The following is a 23,357-nucleotide window of genomic DNA, read 5'->3' on the forward strand; positions in this document are numbered from 1 at the left end:
ACAACTCCTCATGGAGGCAGCCTTAACCCCTCCGGCCACAGCACCGCCCACTGTCCCTCTGGACTCTCGCAGCGCCGCCACGGCGCCGGGCCACTCTGCTGTGCCACCGAAAGTGCCATCGGCACCGAAACCCGCCCAGAGACGCTCTCTCTCGCCAAAGGCGAAGAAGGGGAAGGCCGCTGCCTCTTCGGCACCGCCTGCTCCGAAGCACCAGAGTGCGCCCCGTCCGGACCGCCCGGCACCGAAACCTGCCGCGGCACCAGTTCCTCCGCCGCAGACGCTTCTGCCGGCACCGGCGACTCCGGCCCCTCAGAGGCCGTCGAGCCCGGCACCTGTGACCTCCCCGGCTCCTGCCGCGGTAGAGATGCCACTGCCGTCGACTCCGGAAACCTTCGAGGCGGTGCGGGACCTCATCGCATTGACAGACCCGGCTGTGCCGCCGCCCCCGGCGCCGCCGGTGCGGGCGCTCCGTTCCATGGGCAAGCCGTCAATGCTCAAGCCGCCTGCCGGCACCGAGTCCGACCGGCACCGCTCCCGTTCCCGTTCTCGCCAGCGCTCACGCTCTCGACGCTGATCTCTATCTAGGCGCCGATCGCAACGCCGCTCGCAGTCCCGGCACCGCTCGACTACGCGGCACCGGTCAGACTCGCGGCACCGGTCATTCTCCCGCTCTCCAACTCATCATTCCCGGCACCGTTCAGGATCTCGGTACCGCTACGGCTGCCGCTACTCGCGAAGCCGCTCCCGGCACCGAACATGGAGATTCCGGTCGACCTCCCGGCACCGCGCCGGTCGCAGGTCCCGTTCTCGCTCCCGCTCTCGCTATCGGGATGCCTCCCGGCACCGGTCGCCGCAGAGGCGGGAAATGCGATCCGTGGGCACTTCGGCGCAAGGGTTATCTGCTCCGCCCTGGCCCTCCCGGCACGCCTTGGCCTCTTCACACGCCAACAGTTACTACGTCAACGAACATGACCCTCAGGTCCCTTTGGGAGTTTTTCAGCAGTCCCATTATGCGGACCAGGACCCTCATCACTGGGGTTATTGGACCCCTTGGGCCTACCACCAAGCCCAAGGCGCTCCTGTGCCTACCACGCGCACCGTACCACACGAGTCTCGCATCCCGGAAGCTACAATAAGCCGCCCCCCAGCTGACACTGAGGTACCATCATGTGCGGAGGAAGGTAATCAGCCTGCCCAGGAACCTCTGGAGCAGGAACTTTCCCAGGTCCCAGATGCTGACTGGGACACCATCGTGCCCGGGATTTCTTCTTCTTCCTCTTCCCCGGATGAGGCGGTGGCGGGGTCGTCGTCTGCAGGTCCCCCACCAATTGACTTACGGGCACACCAAGAGCTCCTTCGTAGGGTGGCACTGCGAATGGACCTGCAGGCGGAGGAGGTATCGGAAGTGGACGATCCGATAGTGACCATTTTGTCAGCGGACGCCCCTACCCGCATAGCCCTGCCCTTCATTAAGACTATCCAGGCGACTGCTGATAACCTATGGCAGACTCCGTCCTCTATTGCGCCCACAGCAAGGGGGGTGGAACGCAAGTACATGGTCCCTTCCAAGGGATATGAATATCTGTATGTACACCCTATCCCCTCGTCGTTGGTGGTGCAGTCTGTCAACGATAAAGAGCGTCACGGCCAGCAAGGCCCGGCTCCTAAATCAAAGGACGCCAGGCGACTGGACTTGCTTGGTCGCACGGTCTACTCTGCTGGTGCCCTGCAGATCTGCGTGGCTAACCAGCAGGCCTTGCTAAGCCGTTACGGGCATGACACTTGGGCTGAGGTAGAGAAGTACAAAGAGCTCCTACCTCAGGATTCCCGACAGGAGTTCGCGGCCTTCGTAGAGGAAGGTAAAAAGGTAGCGCGCACCTCGTTACAAGCCTCCTTAGACGCAGCTGACTCGGGGGCACGTACTATAGCCTCGGGCGTTATCATGCGCCGGATCTCTTGGCTCCAGAGTTCGACGCTCCCACCTGAAGTTCAGTACACCATTCAGGAACTTCCTTTTGATTCCAAGGCTCTCTTCTCCGAAAAGACGGACTCCAGACTCCAGAACCTAAAAGACAACAGGGTCATCATCCGTACTTTGGGGATGCATACCCCTGCTACCCAGAGGCGTCCATTCCACCCCCAGTTTAACCGACCTTACTATATGCCTCGCTACAGGCAGGACTCTGGTCAGCGACGGGGTCGCGGGGGATGTAGACGACAGCCTGGCAACCAACCGTCCCAGGGGCGAACCCCCTCTAAACCACCAGGGCCTAAACCATCCTTTTGAAGATGCGCCCGGGGACGGCATACCAGATCTTTCTCCAGATCCCTCCCTGCCTTTTTCCAACCGCCTTTCCTATTTCCTCCCGGCGTGGGCCCGGCTGACCACTGGTGCCTGGGTCCTACGCACCGTGGAACATGGCTACCAACTACAATTCGTTTCACCCCTACCTTCCCACCCTCCTTCCCGGTCCCTCTTCAGGGACCCCTCTCACGAGCAACTCCTCTTACAAGAGGTGCATTCGCTCCTAGCCATCGGAGCGGTCGAGAAGGTTCCGGAGAGGGAGAGGGGCAAGGGGTTTTACTCCCGTTATTTTTTGATCCCCAAGTCCAAAGGGGGCCTCCGACCCATCCTCGACCTGCGGGACCTCAACACATACATGCTGAAGTTGAAGTTCCACATGGTATCCCTCGGGACGATTATCCCTACTTTGGATCCGGGAGACTGGTATGCCGCCCTCGATATGAAGGACGCTTATTTTCATATCGCCATCTTTCCACCGCACAGACGCTTCCTCCGTTTCACAATCGCTCACCTACACTTCCAGTTTGCAGTACTCCCCTTCGGCCTCTCCACGGCCCCAAGGGTGTTCACGAAGTGCATGGCCGTTGTCGCCGCCCACCTCCGTCGGCGCGGCATCTGCGTTTTTCCCTACCTGGATGACTGGCTCATCAGGGGGGAATCGCAGGCCACGGTCCAGCAACAAGTCACAGTGATCAAAGACTTACTCACGCGCCTGGGCCTAGTTCTCAACATAGAGAAGTCCACCTTAGTATCAACTCAGAGGTTGGACTTTATTGGCGTGACCCTGGACTCATCTCTAGCCAGAGCCTACCTTCCTCAGCTACGGTTCCAGGCCCTTACACAGCTAATCCGCGCCCTTCAGGCCTCTTGTATGACCTCGGCCCGTGCTTGTCTCCGCCTCCTCGGTCATATGGCGGCTTGCACACACGTAACTCCGTTTGCCAGGCTCCGCCTCCGCCCACTCCAGCTGTGGCTCCACTCCAGATACCGTCCACACAGGGACCCTCTGGATACCCTACTCACCATTCCAGCGGGTGTCCTTCAATCCCTGGATTGGTGGCTGACCCCTTCCCACGTATGCGCGGGGGTCCCATTCCATGCTCCTCAACCTTCCCTTTCCCTGACAACGGACGCCTCGTCCCTCGGATGGGGAGCCCATCTCGGCGATCTTCGTACTCAAGGCCTTTGGTCGGTGCAGGAATTGAATATGCACATCAACGTCAGGGAGCTCCGGGCAGTGCGCCTGGCATGCCAGGTGTTCCGAACTCGCCTCCATGGCCGTTGTGTCTCAGTCTTTACGGACAACACAACGGCCATGTACTATATCAACAAGCAAGGCGGGACCCGCTCTTCCCCCCCTCTGCCACAAGGCGATACTACTCTGGGAATTCTGCATAGCCCACTCGATACATCTGGTGGCGTCTTTCCTTCCTGGCGTCAAGAACACTATCGCAGATCGCCTGAGCAGGTCCTTTCTCTGCCACGAGTGGTCGCTGAGAGCAGACATCGCTCATGCCATTTTCCAACAGTGCGGATTTCCCCATGTAGACCTGTTTGCATCCCGATTGAACCGCAAATGCCAGGAGTTTTGCTCCTTTCAAGGCCTGTCACCGGGCTCTCTGTCAGACGCGTTTCTCCTTCCATGGACTCGTCATCTGTTCTACGCCTTTCCTCCGTTCCCCCTCATACACAGAGTCCTGCTGAAGCTCCGACGGGACAAGGCACGTCTCATCTTAATTGCGCCAGCGTGGCCCAGGCAACACTGGTTCACCACGCTGCTCCGTCTTTCGGTAGCCGGCCCAATTCCTCTGCCGCTTCACCCGGATCTTATAACACAAGATCACGGCACTCTCCGTCACCCAGACCTGAAGGCCCTCCACCTCACGGCGTGGCTCCTGAGTGGCTAGACCAGTCGGAATTGCGCTGCTCTGCTCCCGTGCAGCACGTTTTATTGAGCAGCAGAAAGCCTTCCACTCGATCTACCTATCTGGCCAAGTGGAAGCGCTTCGCTTGCTGGGCTCAAGCGCGCGACGCTATTCCTTCCGAGCTTCCGCTTCCAATGGTCCTTGACTATCTCTGGTCGCTAAAACAGCAAGGCCTTGCACTGTCCTCTATCAAGGTGCACTTAGCGGCTATCTCCGCTTTCCACCCCGGTGAGGGAGGGTATACGCTGTACTCTCACCCTCTGACTACTCGTTTCAGAAAAGGCCTTGATCGTCTCTACCCCCAGGTGCGCCACCCGATTCCCACCTGGGACCTCAATCTCGTCCTCAGCAGGCTCATGTCCCCACCCTTTGAGCCGCTGGCCACCTGTTCCTTGCTGCACCTGTCATGGAAGACGGTTTTTCTAGTGGCTATCACAACAGCCAGACGGGTCTCCGAGCTCAAAGCGCTCATGGTGGACCCACCGTACACCGTTTTTCATAAGGACAAGGTGCAACTACGTCCACATCCGGCATTTCTCCCGAAGGTAGTGTCCGCGTTCCACAATAACCAGGACATCTTCCTTCCAGTTTTCTTTCCAAAGCCTCACGCATCCTTGCGAGAGCAACGATTTCACTCCCTTGATGTTCGTAGGGCGTTGGCTTTCTATGTTGCTCGGACAAGACGGTTCCGCAAATCCCCGCAACTGTTTGTGGCAATTGCTGACCGGATGCGAGGTCTTCCTGTCTCGTCGCAGCGAATCTCCTCCTGGCTCACAGAGTGCATACGCACCTGTTATAGCTTGGCTAATGTCCCTTTGGGCCATCTCACCGCCCACTCTACCAGGGCCCAGGCGTCCTCCGCTGCCTTTCTGGCACAAGTACCGATACAAGAGATATGCCGAGCGGCGACCTGGTCGTCCGTTCATACTTTCGCCTCGCACTATGCCCTGGTCCAACAGTCGAGAGATGACGCAGCCTTTGGCTCTGCGGTCCTGCATTCTGCCACGTCTCACTCCGACCCCACCACCTAGGTAAGGCTTGGGAATCACCTAAGTGGAATGGATATGAGCAATCACTCGAAGAAGAAAAAATGGTTACTTACCTTTGTAACTGTTGTTCTTCGAGATGTGTTGCTCATATCCATTCCACACCCACCCTCCTTCCCCACTGTCGGAGTAGCCGGCAAGAAGGAACTAAGGGTCGGGTGAGTCGGCTGAGGTATATATGCAGTGCCGTTATGGCGCCACTCCAGGGGGCGCTCAGCCGACCCACTGGTGTTGCTAGGGTAAAAATCTTCCGACGAATGTGCACGCGGCGCGCGCACACCTAACTGGAATGGATATTAGCAACACATCTCGAAGAACAACAGTTACAAAGGTAAGGAACCGTTTTTTTCTTCATCTGAAAATGTACTAATGTTATCACCAGTCTTGCTGAATCTGATGGATGCTATTGAATGATATGGTGGGTTAATTGTGAAGGGAATTAAATAGAAGAAAAGTAGGTTGAAAGAAAACATGATTAATTCTGAAAAGAAACCAGGTATATTAAGCATGAATACTTCCTATGAGAAGTCTGACTGTGTCCTGGAAAATTGTTACATTTGGACTGACAAAAACATCTGGAGACCTTCAACTACATTTTCTTTCCCGCAGGGTTTCCAGGTGCTAGTGGAGATGGAATGGCTGGATTTTGGCCACAAGTTTGCAGATCGCTGTGGCCATGGTGAGAATTCGGATGACCTAAATGAGCGCTGCCCAGTATTTTTACAGTGGTTGGACTGCGTCCATCAGCTCCAGAGGCAGTTCCCTTGCTCTTTCGAGTTTAACGAAGCATTCCTTGTGAGTTGTGGCTTGAGAGATTACTGTTTTATTAAATACTTCTAAACCAGTAGACAGAACTAACACACTGAATAGCCCTGAGGGGTTTCCGATTTTCCCATCTACCTTATATCACAGTGCAGCCTGATAAACAGATGTGACAACTGTTGAGCCTTGTCTGGCAGACAAAACCACTTGTCTTCATGGAATCTGCGATCAGTTCTCTCTGAAAGCAGGGATGGGGCCTTCTAGGACTTCCTTTAAACTTGAAAGAAAGAAAGAAAGAAATCATGTCCTGGATTCAAATATCCACAGAATAGGGACAGCACAGGTAATGACAATGCAAACTTCCCCAGCACTTCTCCGCTACACTATTTCATCCTGACCTGGAGAGGATGTCTCTAAGAGCAAGAAGGAGTTTCCATTCTCTTTCTCTTCTAAAACTGCTTAGAAAGTGCGGCTTTTCTGTTATTGACAACTGTCCTCTGAGAAGTTTGGCTAAGACTATTCAAGTCACATCTCAGGGCGACCAAGCCAGTCACACCGTTATTGTGTCACTAACTACATGAATGGATTTGAACTGACAACCTAGAGAAGAAAGTTTCTATAATGCTTCACCAATTCCCTGAGTAATTCCATCTTTTGGTCTTTTTAGAGCTGGAGGCCCTAATCCAGCAAAGCAGTTAAGCATGTGTTTAACTTTTAACACGAGTAGTTCTGTTGAAGTCAATTGGACTATTGACATGCTTAAAGATAAGTACATTTGTAAGGGCTTTGCTGGATTGAGGCTATTGTGTGCAGTGAGCTACAATCTAGATTGGATGAGCTTCCTGTGTTTCCATTTGTGCCACAAGACAGAAGATGGCATGGACTGCACTCTCAGCAAGTTTGCGGTTGACACTAAACTGGGAGGAGTGGTAGATACGCTGGAGGGTAGGGATAGGATACAGAGAGACCTAGACAAATTAGAGGATTCGGCCAAAAGAAATCTGATGAGGTTCAGCAAGGACAAGTGCAGAGTCCTGCACTTAGGACGGACGAATCCCATGCACTGATACAGATGAGGGACTGCTAGGCAGCAGTTCTGCAGAAAAGGACCTAGGGGTTACAGTGGATGAGAAGCTGGCTATGAGTCAGCAGTGTGCCCGTGTTGCCAAGAAGGCTAACGGCATTTTGGGCTGTAGAAGTAGGAGCATTGTCAGCAAATTGAGGGACATGATCATTCCCCTCTATTCAGCATTGGTGAGGCCTCATCTGGAGTACTGTGTCCAGTTTTGGGCCCCACACTACAAGAAGGATGTGGAAAAATTGGAAAGAGGGGGCTGGAGTACACGACTTATGAGGAGAGGCTGAGGGAACTGGGATTGTTTAGTCTGCAGAAGAGAAGAATGAGGGGGGATTTGATAGCTGCTTTCAACTACTTGAAAGGGGGTTCCAAAGAGGATGGATCTAGACTCTTCTCAGTAGTAGCAGGTGACAGACCAAGGAGTAATGGTCTCAAGTTGCAGTGGGGGAGGTTCAGGTTGGATATTAGGAAAAACTTTTTCACTAGGAAGATGGTGAAGCACTGGAATGGGTTACCTAGGGAGGTGGTGGAATGTCCTTCCTTAGAGGTTTTTAAGGTCAGGCTTGACAAAGCCCTGGCTGGGATGATTTAGTTGGGGATTGGTCCTGCTTTGAGCAGGGAGTTGGACTAGATGACCTCCTGAGAGGACCCTTCCAAGCCTGATATTCTGTGATTACCTATTATTGCCAGCTCTGTGCTTTTTTACTTTATTTGATGCTATATGATAACTGTCAAAAATCCCCTTCTCTACCATATTCTCCAGGGCCCTGGTTTCAGTACGTAAGTTTTAGACACTGCATGTAAATAAACATGCAATCTTTATGTTCTATTTCCTCCTAACATTTTATATAGTTCAAATATGATGGTGCATAATGGAGAGGAGCCCATTGTGCTGCTATGTTCTTGTCATTAGCTTTCTAAGAAGGCATGCAAAAAATGCTAAATAGATTTATATGGTATCCTCCACAAAAGCCTTACATAGACAGCCTCACATGAATGGTAGATGAATTGCCTCTTAAGCATGAAAGTTACATCTTTCACATACACCATATGTGCTGCCATATGACTCTATCTGTATTGGTCTGTACAGGTCAAATTGGTGCAGCACACCTACTCTTGCCTCTTTGGTACATTCCTGTGCAACAATGCGAAGGAGAGAGGAGAAAAACATACTCAGGAAAGGACATGTTCTGTCTGGTCTCTGCTGCGAGCAGCAAACAAAGCCTTCAAAAACCTGCTTTACTCCTCCCAGTCAGAAACTGTATGTATCATTCATTCCCCACCACCTGTGGGAGAGTCCCTTTAGGGATTCTGCATTACAACTGTGGGAGTCAGGGAAAGTGACTGTCCCAAAAATATCCACCTCAAGGAAGCATCCCAGTTATTCCTGTGGGTGATGATTTGACTTTGCCTCTTCCATGATGTATTGCCTAAAGATAACTGTGAAACTCCTTGCCAGAGGATGTTGTGAAAGCCAAGACTATAACAGTGTTCAAAAAAGAACTAGATAAGTTCACGGAGGATAGGTCCATCAATGGCTATTAGCCAGGATGGGCAGGGATGGTATCCCTAACCTCTGTTTGCTAGAAGCTGGGAATGGGCAACAGGGGATGGATCACTTGATGATTCCCTGTTCTGTTCATTCCCTCTGGGGCACCTGGCATTGGCAGCTGTCGGAAGACAGGATACTGGGCTGGATGGACCTTTGGTCTGACCCAGTATGGCCATTTTTATGTATATTCTTATGGATAGTCCCCCCACGTACCCAGTGGATAGTTACCATTTGAGTGCCATAGCAAGGTTTTATGTTTGAATAGCCTTAGCTTAACCTCTGCTATGCCATGCACTCCCACACCACCAAAGCCATCTTTCTGAAGCATTTACATTACATTGTCTTCAGCAGACCACTGGGACAAACCAAATGCAGCCATAGAGAGTATCTCTATGTCAGATATATGCTGTATTCCTTGTAATAAAATATTTTGTGTGCTTGACAAGATATGGTTACCGACAAGAGATCTCTGTCAAGTTACACTGGGGGGATAAGAGTTGTGTCATAAGATATCTTAAACTCCCAGATAATTTTGTCAAAAAACTGGCATAACAAAAAATGTTATGGAAGACTTTGCACATATCTAATTTCATCACTTTCCCTTTTTCAATTAGTTCTCCCATAGTAATAAACTCTCACGAGGGACTTGGGGGAGAGAGGCACAGTCGTCTTTATGTATATTTGATAGAATAATATGTTAGGCATTCAGATATTGTAGTGATGGGCATGCTATAAGAACCTGTAGAGAACTGTTAAAATGTCACCGTGTTTATGGAAATAAAGATTTTTCTAAGTTATTTAAACTCTTCCCCTTCCAAAATCCCCATATCCGAAGGAAAGGATAACAACTTGATAGCTACGAGTACATTATTAAAAATGCCATTGTTGCTGCTTAGACCCCAAATCCAGTAGAACCTCTGGACTGTGAACCTGAGCTGTAAAATTAGAGTAGCAAAATTCCTGGAGAGAGACAGGTCAATGTTCCTAAACCTGAACATGCCACATTTTCTCTTTCTAGGTGCTGTATCCAGTGTGTCATGTGCGTAATTTAATGCTCTGGAGTGCTGTTTACCTACCATGTTCTTCCCCCTCCACCCCTGCTGATGACACCTGTGCCCCTTACCCAGTTCCAGGCTCCAGCCCTGAAGATCAGTCTCTGGGCAGGTGAGCCTAGAGCCCAGAAATCCCATCCTGTAAAGTAAGATCAACAGAGAATGTTGTGAGATTTAGGGAGAGGAGCACTTGGTGTGGGAGGGAGGTGTGAGATTGTTTAAATGACTAACAAAAAGCCCTGTGTGGTCATTTCAATTTTGAAAGTATTCAACTTCCTGGATTGTTGTGTAACAAACACATTAGAGCAGAAAATAGGTTTGAAATAAATTAACAGATAAAACACAGTTCAGTATACAGAGTATGCCCAAATAACATCCCAGGTACTGTCCCCAATTGCAGAATTTGTTCTGCTTTGGTGTATTGCCTCTGTATTGTGGAGGCCAGAAAACATGGGATATAGCACCTTCAGGGCTGCCTTGCATTCGTTGTACACACTGCTTTTTTTCTTGTATTACATTCATGTAACTACTGCTTCCCTTGTCTTTAGAGAAGCCTTTTCCAGTAAGATGATTCTGGGTGCATGCTAGTTAGGAAATGGAGCTTTGGTGTGGAGGGATGATTCTGGGAATGCTGAAGATTAGTTGAAGAAATTTTCTTGATGGAGAGAGAAGGCCAGATGGGACGGTGCTGGAGCAGCTTTGACCCATAAATGATCAGACTGAACTGTTAGATAATACTGTAGTGCACTGCAGAACTCCACAGTAGTGAGTGACTGGTTGTGATTTCAAAATGAGGAAGCTCATTAATAATAACCTGTGTAATTAAATATTTTTAAAAGTAACTTTTGATTCTGATTTTGTACCTCTGTAGGCTACCAAAGACGAGATCGTTTGACAATCTGACAACGGCCTGCGACAGCAACGTGCCTACAACTAACCGACGTAGTAGTGATCCCAGCCTAAATGAAAAGTGGCAAGAGCACCGTAGGTCCCTGGAGCTGAGCAGCCTTGGCAACCCAGGGGATGATCCATTTGATGGGGACAGCCTGAGCAAACAAGGCAGGGCTCTTGTTGGAGCAGAGCTTTCAGTTGCAGCTGGCGTGGCAGAGGGACAGATGGAGAACATTTTGCAGGAGGCCACCAAAGAGGATGTTGGTCTGGAGGAGCTCTTGAGGGGTACCCTGGAGACAACAGGCAAAGAGGATGAGGAGGAGGTTATCCTGGGTAAAGAGAACAGAACTGAAAATCTTGATGGGTATGTTGATGGCCTCTATGAAAAGACTGAGATGGATACAGATATTTTAATAAACAATCCAGTGTCCAATCCACATCCAGTTTCACAAGGTTCTTCTGAGCTTAAAAGACAACAGGAGGAGCCTATGGATCTCAGTAACAGTATCCAGAAGTTACTTCAGGTGAAAGGACTACAAACTATTCCCTTGGAGAGTACTGTAAATAGTGACATTCAGAAGAAAGTGGAGGAAGGTGTTAGTAGACTTCATATAGAGGCAGAGAGCCCTCCATTGCCCATCACAATCCAACATGAGGCAAAAACATCCAACATGGAAAGTTCTACCGAAACCTTAACAGAGAATGGAGCAAAGCAAGAGCTGATTCAGAAAGGCCCTTGCCACGGACCTCATCTGATGGACAACAGCGCTGAAGAACTTTCTCAAACAACTGAAAACAGACCTGAGGGGGAAAACATGATAAAGCTACACAGACTGGGAACAAAAGTAAACAGGACTTCTAACAGCAGCAACACACACAGCTCAATGCCTTCCCCTTGTGCCTTGCCTTTAGCTGAATGTAAAGATGAGATTGTGTGTAATGGGGAGCTGGAGACTGAGAACAAGGTGACAGAGAAACCTGCAGGGTTTAGTATTACCCAGAAATACCCCGCAGCAAATGGACACTGTGTGAATGGAGAGGATGATAGGATCAAAGCCTCTCTGAGCCAGCAGGTCTCTACAGCTAGTTGTAGTTCTGCCCAGTTTCACTTGAGGAACTTGCACCATAAGTGGGTGCATGGCCATTCTGGGAGGCAACAGACAGTTAGCAGCCCAGACCAACCCACCAGGAGCCACTTGGATGATGATGGGATGCCAGTCTACACTGATGTTATCCAGCAGCGCCTGCGTCAGATTGAAACTGGGCATCAGCAGGAAGTGGAGATATTGAAGAAGCAAGTGCAGGAGTTGAGGAGCCGGTTGGAGAGCCAATACCTGAATAGCTCACTACGTTTCAATGGCGATTATGGGGACGAAGTGGTAAGTGTAACGGTAATTCAGCCACTGCTGACAATAGTGGATTGGTTAATCACAATTCTGGAGCCCACAGTACTAAGTCATCTGTTTGGTAAGAAATATTGTTGTTTGGTTAGACAGTGAATTTTGGTTATGGTAATATTTTTTTTAAAAGTCTCAGTCATGTCATGAGTGCAGGGGACTGGAGTAGATGACCTCTCAAGGTCCCTTCCAGTCCTGTGAGTCTGTGCTGAAAAGGGCATGCTGTTCTCACTTTCAGGTGCAATCTCTTTATCATGAAAGTGCAACTTACAAATGTAGATATATTTTTTTCTCATAACTGCACTCAAAAACAAAACAATGTAAAACTTTAGAACCTACAAATCCACTCAGTCCTACTTGTTCAGCCAATCACTAAGACAGACAAGTTTGTTTACATTTACAGGAGATAATGCTGGCCACTTGTTATTAACAATGTCACCTGAAAGTGAGAACAGGCATTCACATGGCATTATTGTAGCCAGTGTTGCAAGATATTTATGTGCCAGATATGCTAACTATTCATATGCCCTTTCATGCTTTGACTTGTAGATTATCTTTTTTACAGTGCAAATATTTGTAATAAAAATAATATAAAGTGAGCTTTGTATTCTGTTATAAATGAAAATAATGTATTTAAAAATGTAGAAAAACATCCACAAATATTTATAATAAATTTAAATTGGTATTCTATTGTTTAACAGTGCGATTAAAACTGTGATTAATCGCTACTATTTTTTTTTAATCTTGTGATTTTTTTTAATTGTTTGACCGTCCTAATTTACACACACCTTTGGTGTGCTGTGGAATGGGGCTAATCACGGTGTCTTTACATAGTTTTTGCTGTGCTCATAAAATGGTTGAGAGAGCTTTTTAAACATTTACATATAATTTATTGGGCCAGATCTATAGGACTGGCTGGGATGATTTAGTTGGGGTTGGTCCTGCTTCGAGCAGGGGGGATGGACTAGATGACCTCCGGAGGTCCCTTCCAACCCTAATTGTCTGATTCTATTACTGGCCCTTTGGTCCTTGGCATAATTCACAGGGAGGTGGGTGCAAAGGTGGTTGTTCTGGGAGCTGGGAACCACTGAGGCACAGGGATGTGGGCCGTGTCCCCTTCCCTCAAAGATGTGGCCTACACTAGGCTCAGTAAAGGTGGTGACTTAGAGTTGTTATGCTGCCTCTGCCACCCAGGGATTTCCCTTAGAAAAGGGGAGTCTTCAAGTGCCGGTAAACAGATCTGGCTTTAGGCTGATTCACCCGATTCCCCAGAATTGGACCCCGCGCCTAAGGCGCCTTTTAAATTTTTTTTACTCACCCCAGGGGCGGTCAGCTCCGCCGGGGTCTTTGGCAGCCCTGCTCCCCCGGCCGGAGCTCCGGCTGGAGCGCAGCAAGCCCTGTGGCTCCGCTCCTCTGGCCGGAGCTCTGGCTGGACCGCGGCAAGCCCCGTGGCCCCACTCCCCCGGCCGGACCGCGGCAAGCCCCGCAGCCCCGCTCTCCCGGCCGGAGCTCCGGCTGGAGCGCAGCAAGCCCCGTGGCCTCGCTCCCCTGGCTGGAGCTCTGGCTGGAGCGTGCCCACTCCCCCGGCCGGAGCGCGGCAAGCCCTGCAGCCCCACTCCCCTGGCCGGAGTGCCGCAAGCCCCGCAGCCCTGCTCCCTCGGCTGGAGCTCCGGCTGGAGTGCAGCAGTCCCACGGCCCCGTGACCCCGACCGGAGCACGGCAAGCCCCGTGGCCCCGCTCTCCTGGCCGGAGCGTGGCGGCCCCGTAACCCTGGCCAGAGCGCGGCAAGCCCTGCGGCCCCACTCTCCTGGCTGGCAATCCAAAATGCTGCCGAAGACTGGGAGCGCCGCCCGGTGAGTACAAGCCCCTTCCCCCCAGGAATTGGGCCCTGCACTTGCTAAAGCCGGCCCTGCCAGTAAAGCCAGCTTTACCAGCATTAAAGCTTCTCAAAGCAGCTAGAGCAGGACCTGAATCTTGAGCATCGTTTGAGTGTAGTATGTTTGCTACAGCTAGACTACATCATGTATGTAGTTGTTGCAATATTATGGATACTATAAAAAGATTACAAATTGTGTAGTATCCACAAGTTTGTAATTGTAAATATATAATCTGTAGGTAAAGCAAAATACATTGGGCACCTGTGGGTGTGGTGAATTTTTAATTAAATTCCCTTCAGTCCTCCTCCCCTTACCTATTTTTGCCTACTCCTCCTGTTTAAATTAAACTGCAGTAACAAGACTTCAAAAAAGAAGCCAATGCACCTGCCTCACTCTGCTTCTTGGTGGTAGCGTAGCTTCAAAAAACAAACGGCAGGAGCCACTGGAACTTTGAAGCCCCACTACCACAAAGCAGCTGTTTGTGGCTTCTTTTTTCAGAGGCCTGTCAGTTAGTTTAGAGAAGAGCTAGAGAGAGGGAAGTGGAAACCAACAGAGAAGGAATGGGGGGTGGGGGGGATGGAAAGAATGAAGATGGTAGGGGAGGCATAAGGGAATACTCAGATTATAAACTCCTTGGAGCAGGGACCATGTCTTTCTATGTGTCTGAACAGCACATAGTACATTGGGATACTGATCCTGAATGAGGTCTCTGAGCACTACCACAGTACAAATTACAATAATAATGAAAACTTCACTCTCTATGCACACATGTAGTGTGTCAAGTATCAGAGGGGTAGCCATGTTAGTCTGTATCCACAAAAACAATGAGGCATCTGGTGGCACTTTAAAGACAGATTTATGTGGGCATAAGTTTTCGTGGGTAAAAAAGCCCCACTTCTAGGAGCCACCAGACTCCTCATTGTTTTACATCTAGTATGTATATTTTGTACAACTACAGAATTATAAAAGATTTACATTTACAATACTTACAGGTTTTACTCCTGGGGAGAATTCTGTGCAAAAAATTAAAAATTCTGTGCACAATATTTTAAAATGCTGCATAATTTATTTGTCAAAATAACATTATATAATCACACCAGTTTCAATTATTATTAGGGGGCTGGAGCACATGACTTAAGAGGAGAGGCTGAGGGAACTGGGATTGTTTAGTCTGCAGAAGAGAAGAATGAGGGGGGATTTGATAGCTGCTTTCAACTACCTGAAAGGGGGTTCCAAAGAGGATGGATCTAGACTGTTCTCAGTGGTAGAAGATGACAGAACAAGGAGTAATGGTCTCAAGTTGCAGAGGGGGAGGTTTAGGTTGGTCATTAGGAAAAACTTTTTCACTAGTAGGGTGGTGAAGAACTGGAATGGGTTACCTAGGGAGGTGGTGGAATCTCCTTCCTTAGAGGTTTTTAAGGTCAGGCTTGACAAAGCCCTGGCTGGGATGATTTAGTTGGGTTTGGTCCTGCTTTGAGCAGGGGGTTGGACTAGATGACCTCCTGAGGTCCCTTCCAACCCTGAGATTCTATGAATATCTGTCAGCAACTATCTCTATAACAATACAGACAACAAAAATTCTCCCAGGACTAGAGAGTTAAAGAGAACCCTACGACAACCCAGTTCCTGCTTTTCTGGCCCCTCCAGCCAGGGGCCCAGACACCTGCAGCCCCTTCCCTCCCCAAAGCCCAGACACCTACATCTCCTGCCCCTCAGAGCCCAGGCACGGGTCATCCCCCAGCCCAGACATTTACACCCTCTATTCCGAGCCCAGACACCTGCACCCCTACCCTGCAGAGCCCAGCTGCAGGGCACCCCCAGCCCAGACACCTGCACCCCCTACCCCTCCAAAGCCAGCTGCAGTGCATTCCCCAGCCCAGACATATGCACCCCCTACCCTCAGAGCCCAGCTGAGGAGTGCCCCACATCCAATACACTCACACCCCCAGAGCCCAGGGATCCAGAGAAAGAAACACCCTGATGCTGGGTCCTGGGCTTGTATGGAGTTCCCTGTAGTGCACGCCACGTCCTTCTTTCAGGGCATGTCAAGGACTGCAGCTGCCAGGAACCCTCCAGCTCACCTTTCCCCTGGCAGCGTCTTCTGTTTGCGAGCTGGGGAGCTGGGTTCTACTGGGTCTAGTGGCCCCTAGTGGCAGCCAGCAGCTCTGCAGAACCATTTCTGTGAGGGAGAAAAAGGAAATTCTGTGCAGAACATTACTTCTGCACAAATTCTGCATTGCACAGTGGCGCAGAATTCCCCCAGGAGTAATGTTTATAAGCATTCTGTGGAAGTGGCAAAAGGGTCTAGTTGACAGAGGGGCTGGATAGTCCCATGCACATTCATTGGGAAAGACTTGCATGAACTTCTTGGGCCACTGAGGTTGCAGCTAATATAATAATTGATAAATGCTGGTTTTGTGACTGCAAGGTCTGCTGAGCATCATTCAAAATGGTCTTCTCTCATTAGCTGGAGCTTGGGTTCCTGACAGAAATGTGACCCATTGGCTTAATTCAAAGTATTCTTATTGAGATAAGGGCCTTCATAATGTGTAATGTATGGGCAGATTGAAATGGATTTTCAAAATCACTTAGGTGCCTATCTACATCTTTAGGCGCCTACATACCTTTACAAACCTGGGTCCTAGTTTCTACCTTCTATTTCTGCCCGGTCTTGATAGGTATATTCTCTAAGCTAGCATCAGAGGTACCAGCTCTCCAGCACTGAAAGGTGGAGAACAAAAGTTCTTGAATCTCTCATGTCTGGAAGAGCTGTTGTGTATGTCCTTTGACCAAAGTCAGTTGAAATAAAGTTCAACCTGGCAAGGACGCATCAGTCCAAAGACTGACTTGTGGAAGTGGGCTCTAATCCTTACCTCTCCATGTTTGATTTTAAATTGCATCTTCCCAAGGGAACTATCAGAAACAGCAAGGCATACATATTATAAATATTGTTTTTTAAAATGAAAGAACTTTGGAAAGGAGATAGGGCTGCAAAATTGGATTGACAGGGTACAGCTGTGAAATTTGTGAGGTGCCCACTGTTAATCATTTGCTATGTGTCCGGAATCTTACACATACACTGCAACAGGTAGATTTTAACCCCATGTCTGACATTAAAGGGTTAACAGTTTAATTCTGTCCTGTTGCAGTACACCATTACACAAGCAAACTGCCTCACTTGTTGCACAGTAAGTCCCATCCCATATAGAACTCTTGTCTGTACTGACACAACCTAAATTACAGGTATGTAAGTATATCTGACCTGAGCCCCTCCAGTCCAAGCATATCTTTTCCTAGCAGGAAGTGCACAGATTCCCCCTTCCGAACTGTTTACTTCTGGTTTGTGTGGAAGTGGGAGTATGTGCAGGTTCTGTTCAGCTGTGTTTGTTTGCCAACAGACTTCAATACCCGACTCGGAAAGCAATCTGGATCAGAACTGCTTGTCTCGCTGCAGCACAGAGATTTTCTCTGAAGCCAGCTGGGAGCAGGTGGATAAACAGGACACAGAGGTACAGACTAAATCCCTGTCTGTGATATTCCTCCCTCTTTTCTTCTGTTAGGACATGATCTCCATAACATGGTTATACTACAGCCTCATGGTCACACACCAGTTCTTGTTAACAATCCCTCTTGCCCTCACTTATCTCTAACACTTCAAATATCTGTGCCGAGGAGCCCTTTGCTGTCAGGTGTCTATGAACAATTTTTGAGAAACCATGGAAAGACAATAGCTGAAGGAACCCTGGACTAACACGTTCCCTGTAAACATGTTTGGCTTGGGTACCTTTGAAGTATAGAAAGAAATCAGTGAGCTATATATTAGGACTTCTTCTCTGTGTGGCTGGAGGTAATTTGGTGGATCACTTTCCGAGAAGATTTCTGTCTTCTCTTTCTTTCAGTATTGGCAGGATTGAATCTGTCTAATTTAAGTAGCAGGGGGCACATCCGTGTCTGTGCTCTTCAAAGGCTTTATACGCTCAGGCCAGACTGATTTTTCAAGAGCTGTCTCCTCCTTGACAAATTTGTCTTTGTGTTCTGTGTTTCACAGGTGACACGATGGCTTCCAGACCACCTAGCTGCACACTGCTATGGCTGTGACAGTACATTCTGGCTTGCCAGCAGGAAGCACCACTGCAGGTAACCTGTTCATAGAGAGGTGAAAGGGGAAGCAGCTGAACAGCGAGGCTGTCCTGAGTTGAACTGCCAATTCTGTTTCTCTTAAATTAGGAAAGACTAGGAAGGATGTCTGGATAAGAGAGATTCTAGAGTAGGAGGACCCTGTGTGCTGCTGAAGCAAGGAATCCAGCCTCCTTTGGGAAAACAAGGCTGGTTTTGCTCTTGGGTCCCAATTTATTTGCAATGTCCATTTCAAAAGCCAAACCGGCTATCAGCTCCATACCCATTCAACCAGTCAGCCTTCCTTTTCCCTTAAACGGCGATTCAGAGATAGTCTGCTCTTTGCAGGCATATTTTTTAAGTAAATGTAAATGTTATAAAATATTGTCTAAACCTTTTCCCATTCAGTACAACCAACATAGGAATCACATCTTTTTCAGTCACTGTCTGGGAATCTGCTATTTTCAGTCTCTTTTTCCTCTGCCTTGACTCTTCCCTTTCCTCCCCCCCCCCCCAATTGCTTGTGTACAGGATTCTGAAATGGATGCCTGCCTGAAGTACAATCTCATTGGCTCATTGGATTAGCCTGAGCCAAACCTATTGCTGATAGGGGGCCATGCTAGATAGCACCAGGTGGCACTGGCCTATTGATTAAGTAACATCCTGGCTTGGGACGGAGAATCCCAGGTTCTTCTTTGAGTGATGGCCCCTATTGTATTCCACTGAGGGTTATGTGCATGCACCTGAAGCCGGAGCTTTTCAAAGTAATATCGCTTGTTGGTCCACATATGTGCCCTTGCACCACCTTGTGGTTTCATACAAGGTGATAAAGGGTGGGGCTGCATCTCCTGTGCCTTCTCACTGCTGCATGGTCCAAGTCAGAGCTTCTGCTGTCCTCTTGTCCTGGATGATGCATTTTTCCAAACTTTTTAGAAAAACTGTTTTTACTCTTGTTCATAGTTAAGATTGTACTGTTTTTTGGTAGTAATTTTTGCCGCATCAGTGGTTTTCCCACCAAACAATCCCCACCCCACCTCCCTTTCAGCACCCAGGTCTGGTAATACATTATTCTGAAGATGTTAAGTCTGCGCTTCCTGCCCTCGCTCATTTTCCATCAGCGACAAGCACCAACACTGTTGGTGCTGTTTGGGGGGAAGCCCACACTGGGTCCAGGTTCAGTATCTGCCTCTACACAAGAAGGCCGAGCTCGCCACCTCAAAAATCACCTCATGGAGGTCGCTATGGGGCCATAATCAGGTCCTGGCTGGGGAACCACCCCCCATACATTAGCCTGAACAATCTGCCGTCCGTACCAGTGCTGTGGCCCCTGCGCCAGAGCCTAGCCATGAGCCATGAACTTTGGGCGATACACAAAGCGGTACGCTTGTTCTTATCAGCTCTCCAGTATTGTCACATCTTCATCATGTTGGACAACACCACCACATATACTACGTAAACAAACAAGAGGGCATGAGATCTCCAGCGCTGTGTACGGAAGTGGTATGCCTATGGAAATGGTGCATTGTACATCATATCCTTTTGTCGGCAGCCTACCTGCCTGGTACCCAGAATGTGATTGCCGATGCTCTCAGCAGGAGCTTTGTTACCAACCACGAATGGGAGTTACACAACATGGTAGTTGCAGACATCTTTGGTTGCTGGGGAACTCTGATCAGGGACCTCTTTGCATCCCACACCAACACCAAGTGCACTCACTATTGCTTAAGATGGGGACTTGGTGCCTGTTCACAGGGCGATGTTCCAGTCATTGATTGATTGTTAGACTAGACAAACTATGCCTTCCCCCCCAACCACTCTAAGGCCTTGGCTACACTCGCCGCGCAGGTTGACGCGGTGAGTTCGACTTCTCGGAGTTCAAACTATCGCATCTAATCTAGACGCGATAGTTCGAACTCCCCGCGTGCTCCGGTCGACTCCGGAACTCCACCACTGCAAACGGCGGTGGCGGAGTCAACCTTGGAGCTGCGGAGTTCGACCCCGCCGCGTCTGGACGGGTAAGTAGTTCGAACTAGGGTACTTTGAGTTCAGCTACGCTATTCGCATAGCTGAACTTGTGTACCCTAGTTCGACCCCCGCCCTTAGTGTAGACCAGGCCTTACCGCATGTCCTCCACAAACTCTGGTGGGAGAGAGCAACAGTCATTCTTCTTCGAGTGATTGCTCCTATGCATTCCATGTAGGTGTGCGCACCGCGCGTGCATGGCTCTTCGGAACATTTTTACCCTAGCAACTCCGGCGGGCTGGCTGGGCGCCCCCTGGAGTGGCGCCGCCATGGAGCTGAATATATACCCCAGCCGGCCCGTCCGCTCCTCAGTTCCTTCATACCGCCCGTGACGGCCAGTTGGAACAGTGGAGTGCTCCTTTACCTCCACAGCCCTAGTGTTTCTCTATTTTCTACGTATACATAGTTGGTTAAGTTAGTTTAGTAGTTAGATTAGTTGAATAAGTTTAGTTAGATATAGTATAGTAAGGGAATTAGGGGGGGTTACCCCTCTTCTTCCACAACCGGTGCAGGCTCATGCCCAAGGCACCGGGGTTTAAGCCCTGTGCGGCTTGCCAGCGGCACATGCCTGTCGGGGACCTGCACAACTCCTGCCTGCGCTGCCTCGGAGAGACCCATAGTCCAGATAAGTGTCCCATCTGCACGGCGTTTAAGCCGAGAACTAGAAAGGAGCGGGACACTCGCCTAAAGCAGCTCCCTATGGAGGCGACACTTCAACCTCCCGCGCCGACCCCAGCGGCACCGAAATCGTCATCGGCGCGCAGCGCACCGGCGGCCCTGAGCCGCTCCGGTACCGAGACAGCTCGAGCTCCGCAGCTGGCACCGGCGTCCCGGCCCCGTTCCCTCTCTCCAGCGAGGAAACGGAAGACGGCGCAGTCGGCTTCTAAGCCGCATGCTCCGGGACCGCTTGCCCAGCCACCACCGGTGCCTCCGGTACCGGCTGCGGCGGTGCACAAACTGTGCACGGTACCGTCGACTCCGGCGCCGCAATAGCCGTTGAGTCTGGTACCACCCTGCTCCCCGGTGCCAACCGCGGTTGAGCTGCAGCTCCCGTCCATGCCCGAGACATTCTCGACGGCGAGAGAGCTCATCGAGCTCACAGAGGCCGAGCCTCCGGCTCCCGGCACCGCCGGTGCAGGCCGTTCAGTCAGCGGGCAAGCCGGCGATGTTGCGGCCGCCTCCCCCTGACGGACGAGATAGACGTCGGTCCCACTCCCTGTCCCGCAGACGGTCACTGCCACGCCGATCCAGATCTCGGCACCGTTCACCATCGCGGTACCGCTCCCCGTCTCGGCACCGGTCGCAGTCCCGGTACCGCTCAACATCACGCTACCGGTCGCACTCCCGGAGACGCTCCCGGTCACCCGACCGTCGGTACCGAGGGATGTCCGGATCCCGGTACCGTTCCCGGCACCGGGACTCCCAAAGCCGCTCCAGACACCGTCGATCGAGGTCACGGTCGAGCTCCCGGCACCGCAACAGTCGCTGGTCCTGCTCTCCATCCCGGCACCGTGACGACCGGCACCAATCCTCGGCACCGTCCAGGGACCTACTGCCGGCATCCACGGCGCAATCTTTCAGCGCCTCTGCCCCGCCTTGGCCTTCTCGTCAGCCCTCAGTCGCCTCTCAGGCGGGCAGCGGGAGAGATCTCCGGGCCGACCCCCAAGACCAGGACCACAGACCGCAGCAGTGGGGTTTTTGGGTCCCCTGGGCCTACCACGAGCCTCAAGGACTCCCCTTTCCCCCGAGGCACGTGGGCGCCGAACATAGGGTGCCCGAAGCCACGGTGAGCAGGCCTCCCCCATCACCACCGGGTGAGGCCCCGTTGCCACCTGGTCCGGCACAGCATCCAGGGTCCGAGGCGGCGTCACACCACCTCGAAGAACCAGCTCCAGAAGCGGTGGTCCAAGGTCTGTTCTCATCATCCTCGCCGGATGAAGCGGTGGCGGGGGCTTCTACGGCAGACCCCCCTCCTATTGACTTGCGGGTCCACCAAGACCTTCTTCGCCGGGTGGCCAAGGCTATCGACCTCCCCATGGCAGAGGTCGCTGAGGATGACGACCCGGTGACCAACGTCATTGGAGCTGAGGCCCCGCTGCAGGTGGCCCTGCCCTTCATCCGCACCATACAGCGGAATGCCACTACCATCTGGCAATCACCGGCGTCCGTCCCTCCCACCGCGCGTGGCATGGAGCGCAAGTACTCGGTCCCACCCACCGGATACGAGTACCTCTATACGCACCCGACTCCGGACTCCCTCGTGGTGCAGTCCATAAATGACCGGGAGAGGCATGGGCAGCCCGCTCTGGCGCCAAAATCCAAAGACACACGGCGCATGGACCTGTTGGGCTGGAAGGTCTATTCGGCGGGTGGCCTCCAGCTCTGGATTGCCAACCAGATGGCTCTTCTCGCTCGTTACACCTTTGACATCTTGGTGTCCCTGGCGAAATTTTCGGAGCTGATCCCAACAGCCTCATGTCAAGAGTTCTCGGCCCTCTTGGAAGAAGGCAGAAAAGCCTCCCGGTCCTCCATCCAGGCTGCTCTGGACTCGGCGGACTCAGGAGCCAGAACCCTGGCTCCTGAGGCATATCTCCTGGCTGCAGTCCTCCACCTTGCCGCCTGAGGTGCAGTACACCCTTCAAGACCTCCCGTTCGACACTCAGGGTCTCTTCTCGGAGAAACGGACTCCAGAATTCAGACCCTCAAAGATGGTCGAATTGCCATTCGCACCTTGGGTATGCACACACTGGCTACCCAGAGGAGGTCATTCCGGCAGCAGCCCTACCAGCCCTTTACCCAGGCCAGGTCAAGGCCGTATAATAGTTGGCGTGCTAACTTGAACCGCCGTAGACCATCGGGCAACAGGCGCAACCAGGCCCAGGCCCCTTCCAAGGCCCCTCAAGGGCCCAAACAGGCCTTTTGATGGGACGCCCGAGGACGGCCCATCAGTCTCTTTCCCGGATCCTACCCCATTATTTTACAACCGCCTTTCCCGCTTCCTTCCGGCGTGGTCCCAAATAACATCGGACAACTGGGTCCTTCGTACTGTCCAGTATGGTTACCGCCTTCAGTTTGTTTCGCCCCATCCTTCCCACCCACCTTCCCCGTCCCTCTTCAGGGACCCCTCTCACGAGCAATTCCTCCTACAAGAGGTCGAGACTCTGTTGAGCTTGGGTGCCATAGAGGAGGTGCCGCACGACATGCGGGGCAGGGGATTTTATTCCCGATATTTTCTCATCCCCAAGGCGAAAGGAGGTCTCCGACCCATACTAGACCTCCGAGAGCTCAACAGGTACCTGCTCAAGCTCAAGTTTCGCATGGTCACCCTGGGGAC

General features: G+C 51.1%; 1 protein-coding gene across 7 annotated transcripts in view; it reads left to right on the forward strand.

The window, feature by feature from the left end:
• The window catches only part of MTMR3 (myotubularin related protein 3), a 220,682-nt gene that overhangs the window by 185,699 nt on the left and 11,626 nt on the right, over positions 1–23,357 (forward strand). For 5 of the 7 annotated variants that reach the window (XM_044989663.1, XM_044989665.1, XM_044989666.1 and 2 more), the window contains 6 exons: positions 5,886–6,071; positions 8,207–8,377; positions 9,687–9,832; positions 10,592–11,990; positions 17,284–17,394; positions 17,934–18,022. In XM_044989663.1, coding sequence (XP_044845598.1) covers positions 5,886–6,071; positions 8,207–8,377; positions 9,687–9,832; positions 10,592–11,990; positions 17,284–17,394; positions 17,934–18,022 — 2,102 coding nt within the window. The remainder of the gene's footprint in view (positions 1–5,885; positions 6,072–8,206; positions 8,378–9,686; positions 9,833–10,591; positions 11,991–17,283; positions 17,395–17,933; positions 18,023–23,357) is intronic. The other 2 variants (XM_044989668.1, XM_044989669.1) reach the window with 1 other exon arrangement.

The sequence above is a fragment of the Mauremys mutica genome, chromosome 16 (assembly GCF_020497125.1).
Source record: "Mauremys mutica isolate MM-2020 ecotype Southern chromosome 16, ASM2049712v1, whole genome shotgun sequence".
NCBI classification, from domain to species: Eukaryota; Metazoa; Chordata; order Testudines; family Geoemydidae; genus Mauremys; species Mauremys mutica.